Source organism: Stegostoma tigrinum, chromosome 32 (assembly GCF_030684315.1).
Source record: "Stegostoma tigrinum isolate sSteTig4 chromosome 32, sSteTig4.hap1, whole genome shotgun sequence".
NCBI lineage: Eukaryota > Metazoa > Chordata > Chondrichthyes > Orectolobiformes > Stegostomatidae > Stegostoma > Stegostoma tigrinum.
In genome coordinates this window covers 15,856,404-15,883,080 of record NC_081385.1, presented here as the reverse complement: position 1 = coordinate 15,883,080, position 26,677 = coordinate 15,856,404, and the positions used below count along the sequence as shown (strand labels likewise).

Below are 26,677 nucleotides of genomic sequence, written 5' to 3'. Positions count from 1 at the left end.
TGCTTTCATCCAGTTATATGACTGAGGAGAGTCACTTGAAAAAATTGGCATAGTCGACTATATTCAAAGACTACAGTCAAACAATGAAGGATAAGGAAGGACAGTTTACCATTTTATTAGTAGTCTTTGGTGTCTCACCACAACATCCCCTTTACGAAAGATAACAAAACAAAAACTTTCCTCATAGTTCCTCCAATGCGGCTCTGAACCAAGCTCTTTCTAGTTTCTTTCCATCTCTTGACCTTACTAAACTGGTTATTCAATTTCCTTTCACAAGGCCATAAGACATAGAAGCAGAAAGCAGGCCACTCAGCCCATCAAATCTACTCCACCATTCAATCATGGTTGATACGCTTCTTAAATCCATGCTCCCGCTTTCCCCCGTGACCCTTGAAACCCTTGACAATCAAAAACCTATCCATCCACTCACATGCTAGCTAAATGGCTCCCAGACGCAAATACTGTCCTCCCGTTCAAAACTGCCATCACTACCTCTCTTAAAAAAGAATGGACATTCAATGCCCATATTGCTGGAAGCCTTTCATCTCCAAAGGCCATGAACAACCTTTTACCTGACAAACGTGTATGGATCATTCCCAAAACTTCATGTGTGAAATTGCTTCAAGCAGGTTTCTGGCCTGATAAATTCTGGCTTTTAAATGGAATTTGATATTTATCTAAAGATAAACCCTTGCAGGACGATAGGAAAACATCAGAATAACGGGACTGAGTTGTTCTTTCACAGCTTGCACAGACACGAAGGCCAAATGGCTTCTTTCTTTGTTAGAAACAATTCTAAATATGATCCATCATACCTGTCTCCTCCAAAAGCCATCTTCCACTTCCCTTTTCCCTCCAGCATGATTCCTCTTTTCTGTAATAAGTAATAGCCATAGAATAATTTGCAATGGTTTCTTAACTTGCCCTGTACTGAAACTAAACACTTGGCCATGTACTCATCCTGATTCTGGCCACTGTGTCAGACGGGGGAAAACTGTTGGCAATGTTGGCATCTTCATGACCAGTGGCTGAATTTCTAACCTCATATCTTCATTGTTGCAAAGCTCCCCTCTTTCACCTCCATAATTTGCCCAGTCCACTTCAGTTGCTGCAAAAGCTTTCTTCCAATTTATAGTCAGTTCAAGGTTCAACCATCCCAATGCTCTGCTGGCTGGCATCCCAACCTCAACCTGCACTGGCTTGACCTAGCCTAATACAAAACTCTGCTGCCCATATCCTAACTAGCACCAAAAGCCAGTCGTTAATTAGGTTTTTTTTCCTCACAGAACTACATCTGCTCCTCATCTCCCAAATCTCATCTTCCAGTTAAAATTAGTTTATGGCACTGCACATCTCTAGTTCTGTAATATCTCATGGACCATACAACACTCTTAGATTATGTACTTTCTTCCAACTCTGGGGTTTTATACACTCCCTATTTCCTCTAATTCAACTTTGATGCTCATGCTGAGCCCTGAAAGTGAATCTATACCAATTGAGAGATTTACCAATGACATATATTTGCACATTTGTGTTTATCAAACACAGAGAGGCAGACAGCAAATGAACAGAGGATGTAGAAAAGTGAAAAAAAATCAGAGAAATGAAATAAAGAGATTAGAATAGATCAACAGAACAAAGCAAAAAAAATTGTTTCACTATTTTGTCTGTTTTTCATGTGTTTCATCAAGATTTCTTTAAAAGTAATGCTTCAACTTATAAGTATCAAGTACTATGTGATTGTTCATCTTATCCCTTACCAATTAAACTGAAATGCTCCAATAAATATCCGCGCCAAAAACCAATGTTTAGTATGTCGTTACATCAGATTGCCAAGTATGAAGGCCAAGAAGTAACAGAGATAAGTTTTATATAAACAGTCCTCCAAACACTTTGGCAACTTTTCAAAGTTTGGTTAATGAGTCATTTGTTGCCTTTCCGCATTTAGATGCGATCTATTTTCGGAGATCCCCTAACATAATGAAGGTAATATGCTGACAATGTCAAGAGCACAACAACATTATGTAAATCAGTCTTGACAGAAACAGGTTAGCATAGGTTTGTTGCACCATTTTATTTCATTTTCTCTAGTAACTTCATAATTAACATTTCCATAATTATATTTAGTTCAAATTTATGTACTTGATTTGAGACATTGCAGTTTACTAAGTGCTGGGATTTTCAAGTGAAAGGGAGAAAAGTAAAGTATCAACTGATATAAAGATAGAAAATAAAGTCTCTTCGTAACACCATCTTGTAATTCAAGACACATTAATGTCAAGAGAGTCAATGAAGCTAAAAACTAACTAAAGATGTTAGCTACAGACTACCCTGGCTCGGTACTATCGGGGCATTTTCCTGACTTGAAATATTGTATCTCCAAAGGGTTGGGCAATGCCAATTTAAGTTGAGTCTTCTTGATTGAGAAATAACGTTATTACTTCGGAATGTAGCGAGAAAAACATATAATTTGACATTGAGAGTCCTCCACTTAATGTTCTCGTTGTCAGTTTGACTCATTGTCAGTATCTTGCCTCTGGGCCAAAAGGAATAGAGATTCAAAATCCCTCCTCTCTATCCCAGGGATGAGAACTTATGTTGGCAATTCAAAGCAACAGTGAGGGAATGAAGAATTGTCAATGTTACTATATTTTGGATTAGATGTTCTTCCTACTTTTACTACTTAAAAGATGCCATGGCATTATTTACGATCATCCGTGTGTCCTGGCCAACATTCATTCCTGACGACTTACAACATCGATTGACTACTTACGGGGCCTTACTGTGAACAAACTCACTGACACATTTGTCTACATTACAAATTGTTAGACTCCAAAGGCTACAAAGGATAAACTACATAAATTAGGCTTGTATTCAAGAAGAATGGAATATGAGGAGATAGAACAGTACATCACAGGAACAGGCACTTCGGCCTACCATGTCTGTATCGACCATGATGCCATTCTAAACTAATCCTATTTGCCTGCATATGGTCTACATCCCTCTATTCCCTGCCTGTCTCCGGGTTTGTTTAAATGCCTCAAACATTGCTATTGTATCTGCTTCTACCACCTCTAATGGCAGTACTGAAGGCACCACCATCATCTGTGTCAAAACCTTGCCTCACACATCTCGTTTAAACTTTACCTCTCTCATTTAAACCTACAGCGCCTATCTTGGGATTTCTATCTTAGGAATAAGATTCCAACTACTCACCCTATCCATGACTCTCATAATGTTTATATACTATCAAGTTTCTCTTCGGCCTCCAATGCTCTAGCAAAAACAATTCACATTTGTTCAACCTCTCCATATTGCTAATACACTCTAGCCCAGGTAATATTCTGGTAAGGAGGGTCTAGGCCTGCTGTGTTCATCCAGCTCCAAACTTTGTTATCTCTCATATTCTGGTAAACATCTTTTGCATACTCTCCAAAGTCTCCACATCCTTCCAATAGTGTGGTAACCACAACCACGCACAATACTCCAAATGTGGCCTAACTAGAGTCATTTGCAGCTGCAACATGACTTGCCAATTTTTATAATCAATTCCCCAGACAATGAAGGCAAGTATGCCATATGTATTCTTTACCACCTTATCCATTTGTGTTGCCACTTTCTGATAGCTATCGACTTACATCCCATGATCCTCTGTATATCAATGCACGTAAGGGTTCTGCCATTTAATGTATAATTTCCTTTTGCATTTGACCTCCCAAAGTACTTTGACTCACACCTGTCTGGGTTAATTTTCTTCCATTTCTCAGCTCAACTTTCCAACTGATTTATATCCTGCTGTCTCCTTTGGCAATCTCCCTCACTATCCACAACTGTATCTACTTCATGTCATCCGCAAGCTTACTAATCAGACCATCTACATTTTCATTCAAATCATGTTGCAATCAACCAAGCCCCCAGCACTGATCCATGCAGAACACCACTGGTCATACACCATGCTCCCCCACAACTGCTCATCTTTTATGACCAAGCCAATTTTGTATCCAATTTTCCATGTCACCACGGATCCTGTGTGTTTTAATCTTCAGGATGAGCCTACCAGGAGGTATCTTGTCAAATGCTTTAGTAAAGTCCATGGAGACAACATTTATTGCCTTATCCACAATCATCTTCATCACTTCCTCAAGAAACTCAATCAAACTTGTGAGACAAGACCATCCCACACAAAGCCATGCTGACTATCCCAAATAGATCAATTATTTTCCAAATGCATAAACCCTGTCCCTAAGCAGCTTCTCCAATAATTCCCCTACCACTAATATAAGGCTCACCAGCCTATAATTTTCTGGATTATCTCTGTTACCCTTCTTAAACAAACAAATAACATTGACTAATCTCCAGTCTTCTGAGGCCTTGCCTGTGGCTGAAGAGAATACAAAGATCTCAGTCAAAGCCCTTGCATTCTGCTCCCTTGCCTCCCTTAGTATTCTGGGATAGATTACATCAGGCCCTGGAAACTTATCTACCTTAATGTTTTTAAGGTTTTTAGAATTTTGACAGGAACATGAGACTGTAGACTGGAACATAAAATGAAAAATGAGCATTGAAATTTTAAGTAGATGGTTGAGTGCCAGATGGATTCCAACACAAGTCATCTCTACTACTTTGGATCAGTAAAGGATAGATCCAAATAGTATTTATTTCATGGAAAGCTAGAGAAAGTAAAGATTTCAGGGTTCTTACACACAAGTTAATAAAATATGATATGAGAAAAATAAAAAATGTTAAAGGAATTTATTGCCTTTGTAACGAGAAGATTGGAATATAAAAGGAGATCAAGTTTTACTAAAGCTAAACAAAACCCCACTTTAACCACATTTGAAGTAATGTGCAGAATGCTGAATGCAACACATTAAAAGGAAAAACCAAGAGCCTTGAAACGATTTCAGGATAAATTCACCAGAACATTTCCAGAGGAAATTACATAAGCTAGGCTTTCAAGCTTCATAGTTTGACATTTGAACTTGCAAATTTCAAGTCTGTAGATGTACAAAACTTTAAAGAATTGTAAATTAGGAGAAGGACAGTGTAGAATTTCAACAAGGCATTGACAAATTCATAGTATAGGTCTATACCTGACATATGGCCAAAACACAGAAAGATAGTGTACAACACAGAAAGATAGTGTAAACTAAAGGGTGTTACTCTAAACTGTGCAGAAAGTAGACTCAGGTGTATACATATGCAAGTCATTAAAGGTGACAGGGCAGGTAGAGAGATCCGTTAAATAAGCATACAATACCCTTGGCTTCATTACTTAGAGCAGAGTAAGGAGTAGGGGCATTTCACTGAACTAACATTGGACATTTTAAAAGAGAAAAAAATTAAAAATTAAATCAAAACAAAATATAAATGCTTTTGTCAATGTAAAAGCAGCAGGCCTTTTTACAGAAACATTTAACACCCATGTAAGTGGTATTTCAATTTCAATGGAAATTTAAAATACAGATGATGTAATTTTCATATTTCTTTGGAATCACAGTGAACTTTCAAACACAAAGCAGAACACAAAGCTCAAAGGATTCGATCTTTTAAAATTATTTATAACTGCTTATGGCCACCTTAAGATATGAAACAATTTGCATGCTTTTAGTCAACAGAGAAAACTGATTCTTACATTGTTCTCATTATAGCAGTAAGTGACTTTTTCTTGAATGTCACCAACATTCAGTACTGGAGCAATTTTACTGGAAGTAAACCTCAGACGAGATCTGAAAAAAATAATGTTGACAACACTTAAAGTGCCGAAGGATAAATTTCTGTATTTGTTGTACATAATACTATATTGATAACATGATCATAAAACAATTCAAAAATATTCCACAAAGTCCAGGTTAAATTTCCTAAAGGTACTGCACTAACTCTAATTTATTTTGCCTCTCAAGATATAAACCCATACTTCAATGATCTAAACACTGACTAAGCAGTTGATAGTATCGCTAAGCTGACCTCTCTAACACTCAATGTGGAGGGTTTATTTACTGATTTTTCAAATTTACATTGATGTTAATATTGATACCTACTTGGTTGCTTTCTTTCCATCCCCTTGAGATTTTCCTTCTACCTCACATTCTCCCACATCTTCAGTAGGGCTCTGGGGTTCTATTCGTGGGAATGCCGTCTTCAATGTGTCCACTATTGCACTGACAACAATCTGCAGGAAATGAAACCCATAAGATAAATTTCCTTGCAGATGTTGCAATCAATCCCATTAAACCGCTCAGCAGAATAAACTTCTTTGTGCAAAATACACTTGATATAACCCTACTCCAAGCATCATCAATTCCTTTGACTGACCTTCTAAATATTGAAGCAAAAAACTAAGAAGTAATCTTGTTGAGAATTTTAACCCATTATGGTTCAAATCACATATCCGAGATTCAAAACAGTTGAACTGTATCCCAGAAATGGCACATTCAGCCCGAGAACTGAATCTCCTCAGCTTTTACTTAATGAAAATATGGAGCTATTGTTGTATAGCACTGGGCAAAGAGCAGCTCTTTAAAATAAAAGACTGATTAATAAAAACTTGGGCAAAATTATTCCAGAAATTACAAATTTACCTTGTCAATCCTGGACACAAAGGATTTCTTCACAAAAGCAATTCTAGCATCAGTATTTAGAGCCAGAAACTCCTGCATTTCCTCAGAATATGCACTTTCAGGAATGGCGCAAAGTTGCTGCACAAAGAAGTTAAAAGATTATAATCTGAACAGTTCTACATGAAAAGCAAGGTCAAAAACAAAACAATAATAGCAAACTGAATAGCAGATTTGATTTTTCATTCGCTACAGCTCCAGAGCAGTACATTCACAGAAGTAAACATATTGACAGCCAAAAGAAATGGACATAAAGGAACAGAATTTGGGAAATATCATTTCATCCATACTTCAGTTGTAACAGAAGAAGGTCAACCATGACTTTTATTAAAACAATACAGGAAATTTCCAAGGACAACACAGACATTGCATTAAAAATTGGTAATTTTCACACAGCTTGAAATGGCAGATGTGGCAATTACAAAAATTGCCGATATTACCCTACAAACTAACAGTCTTACCTTCCAAAGCCACAAATGGGCCATATGGGAAATGAAGACTACTATCCCAGCTGCAACAAAAGCTGTATTTTTACGAGTGGACTTGGATTGCATTTGGAAACGATGTCAAAAATTGGTCTGTACCTAATGATGCTACATCAACGCAAATGTACTCAGTGCTGACCCCAAAATTAGATACATGTTGAGTACAAGACTCTGCAACTATACAGACCTTCTTTCGATAATGGGGGAGTCGATGTATGCATTGGGTAAATGCAAGAGGGTGCTTAGTTGGGTGAATAAGGTACTGCCAGACTGGGGTAAACTGACTAGTTTCAAGCTGGATACCTATCACCCATTGGGGAAGAAATGCTGCATTCATGCAATCATTTTTCTCTTACTTTAAGAAAGGTCTCCAGAAGACTTTTCCGAGCTTCTACTTTATCACTGTCCATGTTTCCGAATGGCAGGTCTGGAAAGAGCTTCTTTGGGCCTTTCACATCTGAAAACCAACAGAAAGCATTTTAGAGAATATCAAACAAAAGAAGCAATTTTTAAAATTTGTGCTAATTTTTGCACAGAGCACTTTGAAGACGTTTTTGAATTATTAATTTGTGTCACATGATAAAAACAAAAAGCCCCCAAAGCAAACTCATTTTTCAGGTTTCAGTGGAATTTGGAAATAATTGATTCAAATGTGGCAAATATTAAAATTTCTCTATGTTCTGTTAACATTCTACTAAAATATCATTGAAATGAAATTCGTAGAATTCAGAACGCTTTCAGAGGAAATATGGAAAGTGATTCATGAGAAAAAAACGTACATCCTAATTGATTCACCCAATCAACAGGTCATAAAGATAATTTGTTCATTCAAATGATAAAGTGGGTAACGGCACATTATATATTTTGTTCAAACAAATATAAAACTGCTAGGGAATCTTAGGGAGTCTGGCAATATCCATGAAAAGAAAACATAGTTAAGGTTTCAAATCCGGGTCAGTTCTATTTTTGTTTATTTCAGATGTCCAGCATCCGTAACACTTTGGTTCATATATTTTATTGTTAATAAAGTTCAGTTTTTTAATATTAAATTATCACCAGTCATTAACACATAGTGCGTATCTTAATGAATAATTTGGGGAATTCAAGATAAACAGCATTTTCAGAAAAGACTGATAGAAAGTTAAAGCACGATAAAATATGGTAGTTTGTCCACAGACCTTTAGTGCATTCCACATACTGGCCTCATAAATTCAGAGTGCTGACAAAAAGTCCTTCCTCAAAGTGAGAATGAGAAAAACTGCCAAACAGTGGCACTTACATGAATCTTTTGATTTAAAATGGGCAGAATTGGAAAGTCAGATATGTGCAGTGTGTGTATTTGTGCACTTGTTCATTTCCTTGACCCATAACTCAGTATCACTCACATTCCAAGCTCCTATTATGCTCCGAGCTTTGAAGCAACTCTATGGGGATTGTGATGATAAAATTTCAAGATTGGGATTTATAAGGTTGTTACTTCTTACTTTTGAGGAGCTTCCGTAGTTCTGCCTTTTCTTCCAGTCTAGTTTGTAGATTCAAGAATTCACTGTAACGTCGATTAACAGTGTGGTACGCCACCTGCTGGAGTGTTCCAGGATTCTCCGTGTCCAATGCAGTTTCATACTGTTGAAAGAATATACAATAAGTTCTCGATTAAAGTTACCCTATTTATCGCTGTTTCACTTTAACACTGGTACGTTAATGGGGCCTACGATCTTGTTGAGCATCACATGATACATATTAATGTAGATTCCTGCGGTCCTGTTTAGCCTTCCCCACTCCCATTCCTCCAAGTTCTACTCCTCAACTCCAGGGTGCAGCCTCTTCCCCATTGCTAGCCTGTCAGTTGTCATCTCTTTCCCCACTCCCAATTCCCAGTTGTAACCTCCTTCCCCCTTCCCAACTCAAATATGCACTGCTTATTGCACAAGGAGTCAATAAACTCCTGACAATTGAAGAGGAGAGTTCAAGAGGAGCAGGAGAGCAAAAAAACCCTGAAATGGGCAGTCAGTGTCATTGAGAGGTGGCAGTGAGGCAAGGTAGAAGCAGGCAAACTGATAGCAGACCTGTTGGGGGACTCTGGAGCGGCAGCAGCAAGGTTAAAAAGAACAGTAAGAGTGCAGGGGGTCCAAGAAACAGGTGGACTGGAGACAGAAACATGTGAAATTTGCAGCATAAGCAGTGAGGTCTAAAACAGCAGTAAGGACAGAGAAGTTGCAGAAGCAGACGGACTGGTGTAGAATTACTTTGACAAAATCAAAGTGTGATGTCACAGGAGAATAAGTAGTTAACTGGTGGGTATTTCTCTCTTGTGATTTGATATTGATTTAAGTTAAGGCCATAAGTACAGTTTAAAAATTTTACTCAGGTAATTAATATCTTAGAACTTTAAAACTTCTTCACTTGATCGCGTTGAGGGGTTCCAGTTGTTTTGTCTGACATAAACAAGAATAAGACTTTTCTTGTCTCTCCTTAGGTAGTAATAAGGGTACAAGAAAAACAAGGGTTCATATTCTAAATAGTTAAGGAACATGAGGGGAACTCAGGCCCATGGTCTCCACATCCTGCATAATGTGGGAAATCCTAGACATTCCTGGAAGTTTGGATGACCATCTGTATAGGAGGTACCACCAGCTGGAGCTCCAAAACTTGAGGAACCGAATAGTAGCTGGGGACACGAAGATGCATTCACTAAGTTGAGGATAGCATGTTTCAGGGCATGGTCACCCCGCAGCTGAAAGAAGTGCAGCAAAGAAGGAATAGGTGATCCTACGCAGAAGAAAGGGACTACACAGGTAGTGAGGGAATCTCAAGCACATGTCACTTGCAAATCATTTCTCAGCCTTAGAAAGTGGTGAGGGTAATGGTTCCACACAGATATGTATGCTTATGTTATTAGGGTGAATTTAAGGTAGACTGGGAGGAAGATGGGATCCTGACAAGTAGTTCAGAGGGGATAGAAGCTAAAATGGAATTAGAAGTTAAAATACTAGTTATTATGGAAGGCAGAGAAAGCACAGGCTACAAAAGAAGGTACTAAGTTCAGCAAAGTTCAATGGAATATATTCTAATGTAAGGAGCCTGAGGTATAAGGTAGATGAGCTAACAGACATATAGTACTTTAACACCTAGGCTATACTGAGGCTATACTGATAGATGTGCGAGTCAGCTCAACATTGCCGATTGTAGGGTATTCTGATAAGATAGAAAAGGAATTGGTTGCGGGGGGGGGGGGGGGGGGGGGGGGGGGGTTCATAATATTGATCAAAGATTCAATCACAGCACTGAGGAGGGATAATATCTCGGCAGGAACAGTGAGGTCATATTGGTAGAAGTGAAAAAAAATCACAAATGGGGTAAACATGCTGTTAGGTATGTAGTTTTGCTGCCCCTGCGTGCACACCCCCCTCCCCCCAACGAACAATCAGGAGAAAACGAGGATCAAACTTCACAGAAGTGCAAAAATAACAAAGCTGTTATAGTCAACTTTAACTATCCAAATATTTACTGGGATTGTTCCAGTAAGCAAGGTAAGGTAGGAGCAAATTCTCAAATAACTTGCAGGAGAACTTCTTTAGCCACTACATTGAAGTTCCAACAGAGGAGGCCATAGTTTGGGTCTCATATTTGGAAATGAGCCACAGCAGGTGGAAGGCTTATCAGTAGGTGTGCACAATGGAAATAGTGCCCACAATTCAGAACAGTGGCAAATGGAGTTCAACACAGCAAAGTCAAAGTCACAGAGTTATACAGTGTAGAAACAGGTCGTTTGGTCCACTGTGTCTATAGGACCGTAAGTTATAGAAGTGGAATTAAGTCATTCAGCCCATCAAGTCTGGTCTACCATTCAACCATGGCTGATATATTTCTCAACCCCATTTTGCCTTCTCCCTGTAACCCTTGACTTCTTACTAATCAAGAACATATCTACCCCTGTTTTAAATGCACTCAATGACTTGGGACATTGCACAGGCTTCAGAGGCCATGAGTTCCACAGATTCGCTATCCTCTGGCTGAAGAATATCCTCCCCATCTCAGTTCTCATGGGTCATCCTTTCACTCTAAAGCTGTGCAATTGGGTCCTAGTCTGTCCAAAGAGTGGAAACATCTTCTCCTCATGCACTCTATTTAGGCCTCTGTGTCCTGCAAGTTTCCATCAGAACTGTCTCTCCCCAAATCTTTTAAACTCAAATGTTCCTCATATGACTGATCCCAGGGATGAGGGGCTTTTCTTGTAAACCACCTCTCAACACCCACTAAAGCTAGAACATTCTTGCTTAGACATGGAGACCAAAACTGCTCACAATTTTCCAAATGCAGTCTGACCAATGCTTTGTATGGACTCAACAACACATCTCCACTCTTGTGTTCTAGCTCCTCTTGAAACAAATGATAACATTATGTTGCCTTCCTAACTACAATCTGAACCTGCATGTTAACCTTAAGAGAATCCTTAATTAGGATTCCCAAGTCTTGTGTTTCAGATTTCTGAAACCTTTCCTCATTTAGAAAACAGACAAAGCCTCTATTATTCCTACCAAAGTGTGTGCAGAACTTCAGACTTTCTCATTTGCCAAGTGAAGGCTGATAGGGGTCCTGATAGAGGTGTATAAGATTGATAAGAGTCGACAAGGACATTGGGAAGGCATTTTTTTCCATTCGTGGAGGGATCAATAACCAGGGAATCTGTTTAAGGTAAGGACAGAAGGCGAAGAGGGGAGTTAAGGAGAAATATTGTCGTTCAGCAGATCATGAGAGCCTGGAACTATTCCTTGATGGCTGAGTCAGAAACTCTCAAAACATTTAGGCAGGATTGACATTCAGCTGCTTTGCCGTAATCTCCAGGGCTATGGACGAAGAACTGGAAAATGGAATTAGTGTAGTGATTGTTGACCAGTGCACACACAATGGGTCAAATGGTCTCTTTCTGTACTGTAAATGTCTATGAGTCTATGGAGAGGGTAAGAATTTAAGAAACCAGTTGATGAACAGCGTAAAGATGCTGGGGTAATCTTTGTCATCCTGAACGACTCTGGTATAATGTGATTTTAACAGAAAACAGGGTCTGATGGTGCCTTGTGTGTTGGTGTCAGATCTGGTCCTGAATATCTACACCAGTTGTGCAGAAGATCATGCAAGCTGGAAAGGTGAGATTGGGAATGAGTGACAGAGAAACGCATTGAAATTAGAGGGTATAACTGAGCAGATCAATACCTGCATAAGTATTCAGGTGAATGGAAGGCAAAAGGTGAGACAGCTGACAGCTCAAGAGCTTGACAGTGATTTTGGAAATGATTTGGAGGCACAGTTTTTTTTCCAGGCATGGTTGGAGATGGTAGATCAGAAGTGAACGTAGGTAGTCCTCATTATAGAGAAATTCAGTTAGATATTATTCTCAAAAACCCCAAATGCAACTCCTGATTTGCACTGTTCTGTTGATCTCAATCTGATCTGTGTCAGAGATGATACAACTGACCAGAAATTTTGTTATTTTATACCAGCAATTCTTCTACAGGCTCAGGTTGTTGACTTGCTCGCCCTGCTGGCTTGTACTTGTTCAGACATTTCATCACCATGACGGATGACATCATTAGTGGTGCCTCCGATGAGGCGATGCTATTCTCCTCCACTTGGAATGTGTACTGTCTGGTCCATTATGGTGAGTACTGTCATTTTCAGTTTTGACCTATATGGGTTTGTACATGGGGTCCAGTTCTATATGTTTGTTGATTGAAGTATGGGTGCAGAATTACGCCTCTAGGAATCCTCCTGAGTGTCTATGCTTGGCTTGGGCTACTAAGGTTACCTTGTTCCAGTTAAATTGATGGCCTTCATTGTCTAAACGTACAGATATTAAGGAGAGTTCAGCATGCTGTTTTGCTGCTAGCTGACGTTCATGTAGTCTGATGGCTGGTTTTCTTCTTGTCTGGCTGATGTAACGTTTGTGGCAGTTGTTGCTTGGTATTTTGTAAACCACGTTTGTTCTGCATGTTGTGGCAATGGGGTCTTTAATCCTTGTAAGTGTTTGAATTGATCCTATTTATTATAGGAATTTATGTCACTAAAAATAGAGTGTTACTTTTTTGTTTAAAATATAGAAGCCCTACAGTGCGGAAATAGGCCATTCGGCCCAACAAGTCCACAACAGCCCTCGAAAGAGCATCCCACCCAGACCCATTCCCTACCCTATCCCAGCAACCCTGCATTTCGCCTGGCTAGTGTATCTAACCGTCACATCCCTGACCACTATGGATAACTTAGCATGGGTGGCCCACCTAACTTGCACATCTTTGGTCTGTGGGAGTAAACCATAGAACCCAGCAGAAACCCACGCAGAGATGGGTGAGAACGTGCAAACTCCACACAGCCAGTCGCCCAAGGCTAGAATCAAACCCCGGTCCCTGGTACTGTGAGGCAGCAGTACTAACTACTGAGCCACAGTGTTGAGAGTTACAGCAAAGGATATTTTTGCAGATTTTCCTGAAAACCATACTTACCCACTCTTGGCCTACTGATGCTCTCCTCATGATTTTATAAAAGGTGATTTCCTCCTTTTCAGTTCTCACATATATTGCACTCTTCTTTCCAGTTTTCAGTCTCCCATTTCAAACTCTCAAACTCCAGGTCTCACTTTCTCTTTCAGGCTCTTGCACTTCACCTGCCACCTCTCGTACCATATGCAAAGGTCAGTTTACAGATTACCTTAAAAATCAAGTTTCCTACTTGCTTGCAAGCTGTACTGATAAAATATGCCTTTCAGTAACATTACTGCTAAGATCAAAGAACATCTTAAAGGGAAAAAGTGACTTGCCTTAATAGTGTACAGGGTGTAAGGATGAAATCCCCCTCCTCTGTGTTCTTTTGCTGTGACTGTTCCACTGATTCTCAAATTGTGAATCACCACTGGTGAGTCTGGACTGCAAACAGGTTCAAAACTGTAACTAGACACATTTATTGAAGTAGGTGAGGATGTATGCACAGGTCCTGTAGACACAATATCCAAGGAGTTACAGGATGATCCATCTGATGGAACAGCCTCCTTGTCCTGAAAAGGGTGTGGGCTAGAAAGAATTCGGATTGTTTCATGAGCAAGCATAGTCGTGGATGTTGCTAATTTACCAAATGTCTCTTCTTTTCTAGCATCATCAACATGCTCCAGTCCATGAGAAGCTGTATTTTGGTCAAATGATGGCAAGTTTGTATCTGTATCCAAAATTGTGGATTCTCCTATAGTTAACTCATCACCACTTGCATCTTCTGGTGCATCGAAACTATTAGCTAGTTCCCCTGGAGTCAGCCTGTCCACCGTCAGTTCTTCAGATGCTAACAATGTTAATGACTCTGTGGAATCCGTTCTCACATCAGATTGTGGTGATTCAGGTTCAAATTCCTCACATGAGTAGAAGAGATTTAGTTTGTCTGGCCTTTGGTGATCATAGCCATTGCTGGCATTTCCGAATGATTTTTCAAATTTTTCATTTGATTTACTTGTATTTCCATTTACTGATGTATCAGTCTCTTCTACATTTGTTTCCAAGCTATCAACATCATCATAACAAGGAAAGTTTTCAGCTTTTGGAGTTGGCACCAATTCAGCAATGAACTCCTTTTGGGGTTTCAAGGGTAAGGAAGTGGGCACAATCGGCTGTAAAGGTTTCTCCATTACCTCAATTGTCTTGTTGCTGGATTTTGTAAAAATGTCCATGATAATACCATTAATCCAATCCGGGTCTGCCATTTTGTTTATAACGGGCAGAAGCACATTGCACATGATTAGCTCTCTCACCACAAACCTCCCTGTCCTGGTTTCTAGATTGGGATAGGGCACTAACACATGCAAAAGTAGATCAACAATGCCCCTTGCATAATTTACTTCTGTTGCTGGACTCTGAAGTGCTATATGAGGGTCATTGACTTTGCAATATATTTTCCACAGTGACTGATTATCTTCTGCTCGGTGGCGGCCTATCTTCTCACGTGATGTCTTCTTGGCCTTCATATAAATCTCTAGATGACAGCTGCATAAAATAAGGATCTTTTGGGCCAGTCCCTTCCTGTCAATATGCTCCATCCTTCTCTTCAATTCCAAAGCCATGGCATGCATGGCTCTCTGCACCTCGTTCTCAAACTCTGGCTCCTTACTGACAGTCCTATACCAAGACGTGACAAAATCCCTGATTATCTTAGTGACGGTGCCTTCGATCTCCTTGGCCAGCAGCAATTCAGAGTCTGCTTGGGGTAGGGTGGGCTCCAACCTGATAAACCTCTCCAAATGTACCAGGTTGGTGGGGCTGAGCATCAGTTGTGAGCCCAACCAACCGCCTAGTAACACCAGCAGCACCGAAACACATAACAACCAGATGTTGAGCAGCAGCTGGAGGAAGAGGCAAGCCAGCACCAGGAGCCCGAGGCCCAGCCACTTCCTTTGCAGCAACAGCTCATTCAGCAGTCGGCCCGAATCCTTCACATTTCCCGGCTGCATCCCGTCAGCTTCAACTAGCGACCGTTTAAAGCGTCAGCCAGCGGCCCAGCGTCTGTTTATATCTGTTTATGTGACCAGGGAGAAGATTGCGGCCATTAACTGAGAGGCTGCAAACGCGAAAACCCCGGGAGCAGCGCCACCTGCAGCACGGGAGGACCACAACGTCAGCACCACCCGCAGCACAGGAGGACCGCAGCTCCAGCGCCACCTGCAGCACGGGAGGACCACAGCACCAGCACCACCTGCAGCACGGGAGGACCACAGCACCAGCACCTCCTGCAGCACAGGAGGACTTCCCTCCAGCGCCACCTGTAGCATGGGAGGCCCGCAGATCCAGCGTCACGAGCAACAATGGCAGTTTACTATGAGTGCACTTTTGTGGGATGTGGGCGTTGTTGCTGACCAGCATTTATTGCCCATCACTAGTTGCTCCTTGAGAGGGTTTGACTGAAAAGATTAGGGTGAATCCAAACAGATTCTTTCAGTATGTTAAAGGAAACAGAATCTCCCCTTCCCCTACTGCATCCCTAAACCAGCCCAGTTCATCCCCTCCCCCACTGCACCACACAACCAGCCCAGCTCTTCCCCCCCACCCACTGCATCCCAAAACCAGTCCAACCTGTCTCTGCCTCCCTAACCGGTTCTTCCTCTCACCCATCCCTTCCTCCCACCCCAAGCCGCACCCCCAGCTACCTACTAACCTCATCCCACCTCCTTGACCTGTCCGTCTTCCCTGGACTGACCTATCCCCTCCCTACCTCCCCACCTACACCCTCTCCACCTATCTTCTTTACTCTCCATCTTCGGTCCTCCTCCCCCTCTCTCCCTATTTATTCCAGTTCCCTCCCCCCATCCCCCTCTCTGATGAAGGGTCTAGGCCCGAAACGTCAGCTTTTGTGCTCCTGAGATGCTGCTTGGCCTGCTGTGTTCATCCAGCCTCATATTTTATTAACTCAACAGAGAATAGGGGCTCTCAAGGACCAAAGTGGACGAGTATATGTGGAACTGCCGGAGATGGGTGAGGTCCTCGTTGAATATTTCTCCTGTGTGTTTACCACGGAAATAGACATGAAGACTTGTTGGTGATGGTATCTTGGGCCATCCATATCACAGTAGAGAAAGTGTTGGAAGTATTAGAATAAATGCAGGTGGATAAATCTCCTGACCCTGATCAAATATATCCAAGTACTCTGCAACAGGCTAGAGAAGAAATTGTGGGATCCCTGATTGATATATCTGCATCATTGTTAGCCACAGGTGAGGTCCTGGGAGACTAAAGGGTAACAAATGTGGTGCCCTTATTCAAGAAGAGCGGTAAAGGAAAACCTGGGAATTGTAAGTCTAGCAACTGTGGTAGGTAAGTTATTTGAGAAAATTCTGAGGAATAAGATATATGTGCATTTACAATTACAGGGTTTGATTAGGAATAGTCAGCATGACTTCGTGTGTGGGAGATCATGCCTCACAAATTTGTTAAGAGTTCTTTGATGAAGTGACCAAGAAGGTGGTTGAGGACAGGGCAGTATATGTAATATATATGGATTTTAGTAAGGCCTTTGATAAAGTTCCACATGGTAGGCTGCTCTGGAAGGTTAGATTACATGGAATCCAGGGAGAGTTAGCAAGTTGGATGCAGAATTGGCATGAGGGTAGGAAGTAGAGAGTAGTCGTGGAAAGATGCTTGTCAGACTGAAGGCCTGTGACTAATGGTGTGCCTCAGGGATTGCTGCTGGGCCCATGGCTGTTTGCTATCTATATCAATGATGTGGATGAGAAGCCTTCAGAGATCTCTGGATAAGCACCCCAAAATCCCTCTGTTCCTCTGTGATCCCAGTGTCCTGCCATTCATCGTGCACTCCGTTGTCTTGTTACGTTTTTGAAATGCGTACCGCACACTTTTCACAGTTAAATTCCATCTGCCACTGTACAAGGCATGATTAGCGAATTTGCAGATGACACCAAAATAGGCAGTACTGTGGACAGTGAGGAAGTTTATCAGAAATTGCAGCAGGATCTTGATCAGCTGGGTAAGTGACCTTGGAGTTCAGGTGCACGGTTCTCTGAAAGTGGAGTCACAGGTAGACAGGGCAGTGAAGAAGGCTTTTGGCACACTGGCCTTCATCAGTTAGGGCACTGAATTAAGAAGTTTGGAAGCTATGTTGTTGTTATACAGGACATTGGTGAGGCTGCACTTGGAATATTGTGTTCAGCTTTGGTCACCTTGTTATAGGAAGGATGTTATTAAACTGGAAAGTGTGCAGAAGAAATTTACAAGATGTTGCCAGAACTCAAGGGACTGAGTTATGGGGAGAGGTTGGACAAACTAGGACTTTTTCTTTAACGTGTAGGAGACTGAGAGGAGATCTTATAGAAGTGTAGAAAATTGTGGGAGGAGTGGATAGGATGATTGCACTCAGCCTTTTTTGCAGGGTTGAGAACTGGAGGGCATCAGTTTAAGGTAAGAGGGGAAAGAATACATGGGAACCTGAAGGGCAACCTTTTTACACAGTGGGTGGTACACATATGGAATGAGCTACTAGTGGAAGTGGTTGAGGCGAATACATTAACAACATGAAAAAGGCGTTGGGATGAATTCATGGATAGGAAAGGTTTAGAAGGACATGTGCCAAGTGCAGGGAAATGGTTTAGCATGGATGGACATTTTGTTCAACATGGACCTGTTTAGACTGAAGGGCCTGTCTCCATGTTGTAGGACTCTATGATTCTAAGGTGAAGGTCAGCTGCCTTCTTGAACTGCTGCAGTCCATGTGCTCCAGGTTGACACACAATGCTGGTAAGGAGGGAGTTCCAGGATTTTGACCCAGTGACAGTGAAGTAGTAGCCATATATTCCCAAGTCAGGCTGTCGAGTGGCTTGGAGGGCTACATGCCAGTGGTGATGTTCCCATGTATCTGCTGCCTTTGTCCTTCTAGATGGAAGTGGTTGTGGGTTTGGAAGGTGCTGCCTGAGGATCTCTGATGAATTTCTGCAGTGCATCTTGTAGATAGTACACACTGCTGCTGCTAGGCATCAGTAGGTTAAGGGAGTGGATTATTGTGAATGTGATTTCAATCAAGCGGGCTGCTTTGTCTTAAATGGTGTCAACCTTCGAGTTTTGTTAGAGCTGCACCCATCCAAGTGGAAATTATTCCCTCAGATTCCCAATTTATGCCTTGTAGATGATTGACAGGTATTGGGGGTGGGGGGAGGGGGGAGTTGCTTATCGCAGTATTCCAAGCCTATGACCTGAACATCCCCATTTCTGACCTTTATGATGGAGGGTAGGTCATTGGTATAGCAGCTGAAGATGAATAGGCTACAACACCACCCTGAGGAACTCCTCTAGAGATGTCCTGGAGCTGAGATGACTGACTTCCACCACCCAACCATCTGCCTATGTGGCAGGTATGACTCCAACCAGCGGAGAGATTGCCACTGATTCCAGTTTTGCTATGTTTACTTGATATTGCACTCGGTCATAGAGTCATACAGCATGGAAACTGACTCTTCAGTTCAAGTCATCCACGCCAACCAGGCATCTCAATCTGACCTAATCCCATTTGTCAGCATTTGGCCCCTAATCCTTTAAGACCTTGCTGTTGAAATACCAAGAATCTCAATGCCTTTTACATGTTGTAATTGTACCCACCTCCACCACTTCCTGTGGTAGCATATTCCATTCACACACTACCCCTGTGTGTGAAAAAGTTACTCAAATGCAAGACTATTCTGTTAGAACATAATCTAAAATTCCATGTAAAAATCATTTGCATCACTGGAAAAGATAATCCAATAGCTGACACGTTATCAAATACATGATCTGAAATGTAATTGTTTCAGAATCTGGGATGTTATTAACCAAAACCTGTTTGAATCTTACATAAGGATTATACAAGAAGGGTGAGTAAATGTAGTTTTTTGTGTTGTATTGCATATGTTTCCTGGTAATGAAGCACATTTAAAAACATGCTTCTTTCTCTCTAGGTGCAGAGACATGTTTAAGAGACTTGATTTTGTTTATTTTTGGTACTAGAAACTGAAATGGAAGTTGAATTGCTTTAACTGAAAGACCAAAAAAGTTTTGCAACTTTAAGATCAACTGTTGCAGATTACTGAGCTGTGCAATACCATGTTGTTCTTTGGAAGCAATAAGAGGAAGAATTCTGGACTGACTGGCAATGGGGATCTTTTCTGAGCTCTTTTGTGTGTGTTTGAATTAAGACTAGAGGACCTGAGTGACCCTAGTGGAATTCAAACTGGACATTCGTGAACACAAGCACGAGTCTTCAGTACTATGGTTGGAATGTTGTTATAGCCCATACCCTTTGCAGTATCAAGTGCCTCCAACCATTTCTTGATGTCACATGGAGAGAATTGAATCGACTGAACACCGGTATCTGTAATGCTGAGTACTACCGGAAAAAGCTGAGATGGATCTTGCACTCAGGACTTCTGGCTGAAGATCGCTGCAAATGCTTCAGTCTTATCTTGTGCACTGATGAGCTGAGTTCTTCCATTGTTGAGGATTGTTTATTTTTTGTGGAGCCTGCTCCTTCAATGAGTTATTTAATTGTCTATGACCATTCATGTATAGATGGGGCAAGACTGCAGAGCTTAGATCTGATCCGTTAGTCATGGAATTGCTTAGCTCTATCACTTTGCTTTTGCAGTTTGGCATGCAAGTAATTCTGTTTGGTGGCTTCATCAAGTTGACACCCATCTTCAAGAATGCCTGGTGCTCCTCCTGGCATGCTCTCCTACACTCTCCATTGAACCAGAGTTGATCCCCTGGCTTTATGATAATGTTTGAGGAGGGATTATACAGCTCCATGAATGTTCAGATTGTGCTGGAGTACAACTTTGCTGCAGTCGATAGCCCACAGCACCTCATGGATGCCCAGTCCTGAGTTGCTAGATTTGTTCAAAGTCTGACCTATTTAGCACTATGATAGTGCTATACAACACTATGGAAGTAATTTTCAATATGAATGGAGGACTTCCTGTCCCAAAGCACTGTGAGGCAGTCACTCTTAACGACACTGTCATGGACAGAAGCATCTGCAAATGAAAGATTGTTAAGGATGAGGTCAAATATGTTTTTCCCTTTAGTTGATTCCATCACTTTGACTGTGCAGGTTACAATACAATTTAGGCTAATGGTTTATGAGTCTGCTTGACCTCATAAATCCTGTTATAAATGAGTTTGCATAGCAACAGTGCACTTTCTTGTGGACAGAACAAAACTCAGTTCTGAGGATGTGTCACTGTTCCTGAAACGTTAGCTCTGATATTTTCTGTACAGATACTGCCAAACCTGATGAGCTTTTCCAGCAACTTCTGTTTTTGTACCTGAAACAGTAGCCAGTATCACATACCACAGGCACCAGCTGTTTTCACCACAATTTCATTACCCAACACCGTCACAAATGTGTGCACAGCAAATTGGCACAACCTGTTAAAATGCCAATGATATGTTAATAACAAGATCATCTGTTTTTTTTGTGATTTGGACACTTGGATTACCTCTCCTGTTGTTCTGTGAAATTGTGGCATGGGAACATTTAAATCTACTCGAGCAGGTAGATGGGGCCTCAGCTAAATGTCTCTTCTGAAATGCAACACAGTGAAGCACTCCCTCAGTAATGCACTGGAATGATGTATCTGCTCAAAATGGATTGAGACTCAGACGCTGAACTTTATGATGCATCAATAATGAGATCGTGGGTTTTATCATTTTTTATCTCCATTGGTGATTTTCATGTTGACTAATCAGAATATTCCAGTAAAACAATGATTTAAGGCTTCAGCAGTTCTTTAAAGTTGCACTACCATATTGTGCTTGACTACATCTTATTTAATCTTTCAAGTAAGACTGTACATATTTTCCAGAAAAAAATTATATATCAAAGAGGAAAGGGGCTATTTTCAGCATTTCTGAGTCACTGAAATTTGCTAAGTACACCACACACCCTTCCCTCACAGGCTGATGTCACCCTGAAGGTCCCAACTTCCTGACCTCATCCTTTGTCTGAGGCAAGGTGACCCTCAGGTTAAACTCATGACCGGTTTATCTCCCTCTCACGAGAGAGCAGCCTTCTGCAAGCAAATGGGACTAGTTCAGTTTAGGAAATATAGTTGGACTGGACAATTTGAGCCAAAGGGTTTGTTTCCATTCTGTGTGACTCTATGGTCCTCTGGCATGACAGTGAAGTTACCTCAATCAGACATTACCCTGCTATGCACACTTCTCCCACAAGATGGGGTTTCATAAATGGCAGCAGCTCTCACCAGCACCATTCATGTTTTCAGAACTAAAATTTGTTTTGTCCATGACCAAACAAGATTATAAGAGGTTATCAGTACTTACAGACAAATTGCTGTCTCCTACTTCTCAGCTTAAAACCACAAATTTTTTTCTCCCTTTCCATCTCTTTTTCTCTTTATCTACACAACTGAGTTTCAGTGTTTGCGATTACACTTGCTAGCATTTTGGACAGATAAAACCTGGAGTGAGAGGCATGGAATGTGACAGAGAGAGCTCACTGTGGAGCAAGATACATGGGTAGCATGCAGTTAGGCTGCCTTCCTTTGCTCATTGCACTTAATTACAAGGAATTTACTGCAGAATCAGGCCATTTATTCCTACGGACAATGTTAAATTTTTCCCATCTGAGCCTCTTCTGAGCATATCATTGCTGGTTATTTCCTAATCATGGCTGTATCTAACTTAGTCTTGATACTTCAAAAGGACACTTTATCATTGCATTTCTTTTCTGCAGTGTTAATGTCTAGAGCACCAGCTTTAATTCTGGCTTTGTGCTGAGGCAGACCTTTTTGGATTCCAAAGAAAGGAGAAATATCAATTGGTTTCCTGTCATTGATTAGCATCCAGTATCTGCTTAGCACATGTGTATTCAGAACTAGATTGGACCTGGCTGTCATGCCCTCCATGTTCAACTGGGTGGAAATCATATTATTTGGCCAAGCGATTTTCCAACTTGCCACACAACACATATTACTTTAAATGTCCAACCTGGATCAGGAATTGAATTGCAAGGTCATAAAACTCCAACAGTGCAGAAAGAAGCCATTTGGCCCATCAAGTCTGTATCAACCTCCAAGGAGTATCTCAAACAAATCCAACCATTCCCTTTCCACTTAAGCCCTCATTTATCATGGCTAATACACTTTGTCTGTGCATCCCTGGACCCTACAGACAATTTGGTATGCCAATCCACATAAACAGTACGTCTTTGAATGGTGGAAGGAAACTGGAGCACCTCAAGGGTCCAGTCTGTTATTGGCTCTCTCATTTTCTGTTGCTATCTTTGCAAATGCCATGAGAAAATCTTCCATATCCTTCTCTTCAACTGTTGGCAAAGCTGGCATGACCTTGAACATCTCCTGACTGAACCGCGGATTATGACTCGTACCCATTTGTTCCATGTTTTCCCAAACTTCTACTTTAGTTTGCTGAAGCTGCATCATTGTAAATGTAAATTCCTGTTTTTTCCTTCCTATCTTCCCTTTGGAATTTAAGTTTTTAAAATTCCAAGTCTCTTTGGAATTCCATCTCCAATTTTCTCATTTTCATTTACCTGAACTGCAGCTCAAGGTTCACGGATACATCCAATGTACTGTCTGTATCACCTGGCCTTTCTATTTCCAATAAACCCAACTACTTATTTACTAAATCTGTCATGTTTGGCCTTTTTTTTAAAAAAACTTACTCTGGGAACTTTATTTGTCTGGTTCTTCCTCTTTAGCTTTAGTTATAACCTACAAATATATCAGGAAAACAGAGATAACACAGTATAGAGCTGGATGAAGACAGCAGGCCCAGCAGCATCAGAGGAGCAGGAAAGCGGCCTGCTGTCTTCATCCAGCTCTATGCCGTGTTATCTCAGATTCTCCAGCATCGGCAGTTCCTACTATCAGGGAAACTTCTGACATGTTCAAAAACTCTTTAACAATTTCTAGTGACATCTTAAGTCTGAGTACAAACCTGATGTCTGATTACCCACTCTAAATATGAAAATCCAATTCCAGATCTATGTTGTCTGTGTTTCAAGATCCTGATGACCTCTAATTATTTGCTGTAATAGAGATTGACAGCTGAACTAAATCAGCTTTTCTACCTCTGTATACTGACTGTTGGCTGTTCACTGACTCTCTTAGCACCAAACTATATGTTCACAGTATCTCTGCCTTGACTTTCATTGAATTGTCTTGCTTTGTAGCGCAGTCACAGAGGCAGGCAGTTTGTCTTGCTAATCAGCAGTCCTTAGTCAAGTGAGCACACATCATGCTGTACAGAGCATTGCAAAGTCAATCTCACACCTTCACCTTGTGCCAGAAACTTGTCTGATAAATTCATGTGCAGCAAGCTAATGGCCATGTCTCAACGTCTAAGAGCATGATCCTCAGTGAAGTTCATGGAGACACATAAAATCCAAAAGAACTGTGGATGCTGTAGATCAGGAACAAAAACAGTTGCTGTAAAAGCTCAGCAGGTCTGGCAGCACCTATGAAGAAAAAAATCAGTTAACGTTTCGGGTCTAGTTACCTTCAGAACTCGGAGTCACCAGATCAAAAACATTAACTCTGATTTTTTTTTCTTCACTGATGCTGCCAGACCTGATCTTTTTCAGCAACTTTGCTTTTGTTCCATGGAGACACATGTCAATCGGTCTATGTGTCTCCACTAAGAAGCACAGCAGTGCAAATCAAAACTGGAATAATGTGAACGTGCAGGATGATCTCAGCACAATAAGTCAAGGGCAGCCTCCATGATCAGTCCAAGGAAAAATGAACACAAATTTAAATCAACATGTTTTACAAGAGTATACATATTCTAAACACGTTAAAATGGCTAAAATTTGACAAAATAAAGAACCTGCATTCCTGTAGCATTTTATTCCAAATTTTCTTAAAGCATTTCATAAGCAATTAATTGCTTGACAAGTTTTGTGATTTTTATTATGTTGGCAAACATGGCAGTCAATTTATACAGAGCATGTTCAACGAATGTATGCACAGTTGGTATTTGTTGCATGTAATGCAAGGCTTGAAGCTTTGAGAACAGCATAATAAACAGGGAAACACTATCTTTTATTGAGTTATTGATATGTGGCAGGTTCACAACAGAGTCCTCTCTCAATCAGCTGTGTGTTGGGAATCACAGTTAGTGACCACAGTAATGATTTTCAGGGGGTTGGCGTGGTCTTTACAGAACCTGCCAGGTCTTTCAAGTAATTTTAATGAAAAGTGAATCCAGGATGATCATAAGCAAGCAACCCTCCCCATCGGACTTACCTCCCTTAAGTTCTACCAACAATGCTCGATGGTGGTGAAACCTGGATTTCACTATTGCTGTCACTCTTGTCTAATTCCCAGGCGAGGTGGGGAAAATGGACAAAGTACACAAAGTATCAAAGTTTCACTGAAATACCATTTAGAAAAAAAATAACTGAATCAAAGACAAACTTTTCTTGAAACATACCTTCAACTCAATAACAAGTGCTTACCAGTCACAGAAATAATCAACCATTGTGTCCTGCTTGACTTTAATGGATGTAAAATTTGAGAGAAATATATAACTGGATGATAATCAACCAATTACTTCTTATATGCAACTGGTCAAAGTACTGCGACCTATGAGGAGTAGATACTGATAAGCTGCAGGAGGATGTAGATAGGTAGTGGGATGGGCAGACACAGGGTGGATGAAACATATATATTCCATTTATAGAGTGTGAGGTTTTGTTTTGGTTGCGGAATTGAGGAAAGGTAAGATAAAGGATTAAATTCTAAAGTACAGGAGCATAGTCTGGGGGTATACATGCATAAAACAAATAAATAGTTGAAAGTGGTTGTGAAGGTTGCAAAGCGGTTAATGAGGGATACAGGATCTTGGTCTTTATATATTGAAGCAAAGAACACAAAATCAAGGAAGTTAAGATGAATCATTACAAAACATTGGTTCAGCCTCAAATGGGGTATTGTATGCAATTCACCAGTAGACTTATCAAACCAGTTGTATGATCTTTTGTTTCTCTGCCTGTAAACTGTGTCTGTGCGCCCTGCTCTCTCTCTCTCTGCAACTGACGAAGGGACTGCGCTCCAAAAGCTTGTGAAGTTCCAAATTAACCTGTTGGATAATAATTTGGTGTCAAGTAACTTCTGGCTTTGTCGACCCCAGCCCAACACTGGAACCTCCACATTATGTATTCCTAAGCAAAGTATTTTTATATCCTGCCCAACGTTTAAATGTAGGTTCAAAAATAACCACCTGAAGATGAGAAACTCCTTTATGAGAATGGATTGGTAACTGTTCTCTTTAGAGAAGTGAAATTGGGCAGGACACTTTATTTGAGGCCTAAAAAATCCTCAGGGACGCACATAGTGTAATAGGGAGAACTGAACCCATTGGTGGGAAAGTTGAGAACAAGGAGACACCAATTTAAGGTGGTTGCCAAAAACAGAATGATGATATAGTGAAGAAATAAAAAATATGCAGTGTGGGGATAGGGTCTGCAGTGCAGTCTGGAGTGTGGTGGATGCATTAAATCATGGTTTAAAAATTTAGAGATTTTGGAAAACTACCTAAAGAGGAAAATAATTGCAGGATCCTAGGGAAAGACATGGAGGGCTATATGGCCTCTGTCTATAATGTAACCATTCTATAATTCTATTAAATTATCCCCATTTCAATGGTTATTGGATTTGAATTAATACTGCTCCCCACCATACCCAGACAACTAAATGGCTCAAATACCACATCATAGACAATTATTCACATCTATAGTTAGTTATATTACCATGAAGATTGTTCATCAGTTCTAAACAGGTACGTACTAAATATATCAATTGTAAAATTTAATTTGAAAATGTATGGTGAGAATTATAAAGTTTACCGCAGCCTTTCAAAATAACTTCAAGAAAATGTTTCCACACTGTAGGGATTCTATGAAGTGTCAGTCTGGATTGTATTATCATATAAAATATGCATCTAGGCAGAATACCATACAAATGAAAGCAAGCCAGGTTACTATCTTGTTTTACTCTAGGTTTTTCATATAGACTGTACAAAT

General features: G+C 40.7%; 1 protein-coding gene across 2 annotated transcripts in view; it reads right to left on the bottom strand.

The window, feature by feature from the left end:
• The window catches only part of snx19b (sorting nexin 19b), a 167,285-nt gene extending 151,580 nt beyond the window's left edge, over positions 1-15,705 (bottom strand). For both annotated transcript variants that reach the window (XM_059638914.1, XM_059638915.1), the window contains exons 1-6: positions 13,914-15,705; positions 8,587-8,725; positions 7,459-7,559; positions 6,582-6,698; positions 6,042-6,172; positions 5,636-5,729 (exon numbers count right to left, since the gene is read on the bottom strand). In XM_059638914.1, the coding sequence (XP_059494897.1) occupies positions 5,636-5,729; positions 6,042-6,172; positions 6,582-6,698; positions 7,459-7,559; positions 8,587-8,725; positions 13,914-15,584 (2,253 nt within the window). In that variant the 5' untranslated portion in view covers positions 15,585-15,705. The remainder of the gene's footprint in view (positions 1-5,635; positions 5,730-6,041; positions 6,173-6,581; positions 6,699-7,458; positions 7,560-8,586; positions 8,726-13,913) is intronic.
• Between the last annotated feature and the right edge of the window lie 10,972 nt (positions 15,706-26,677).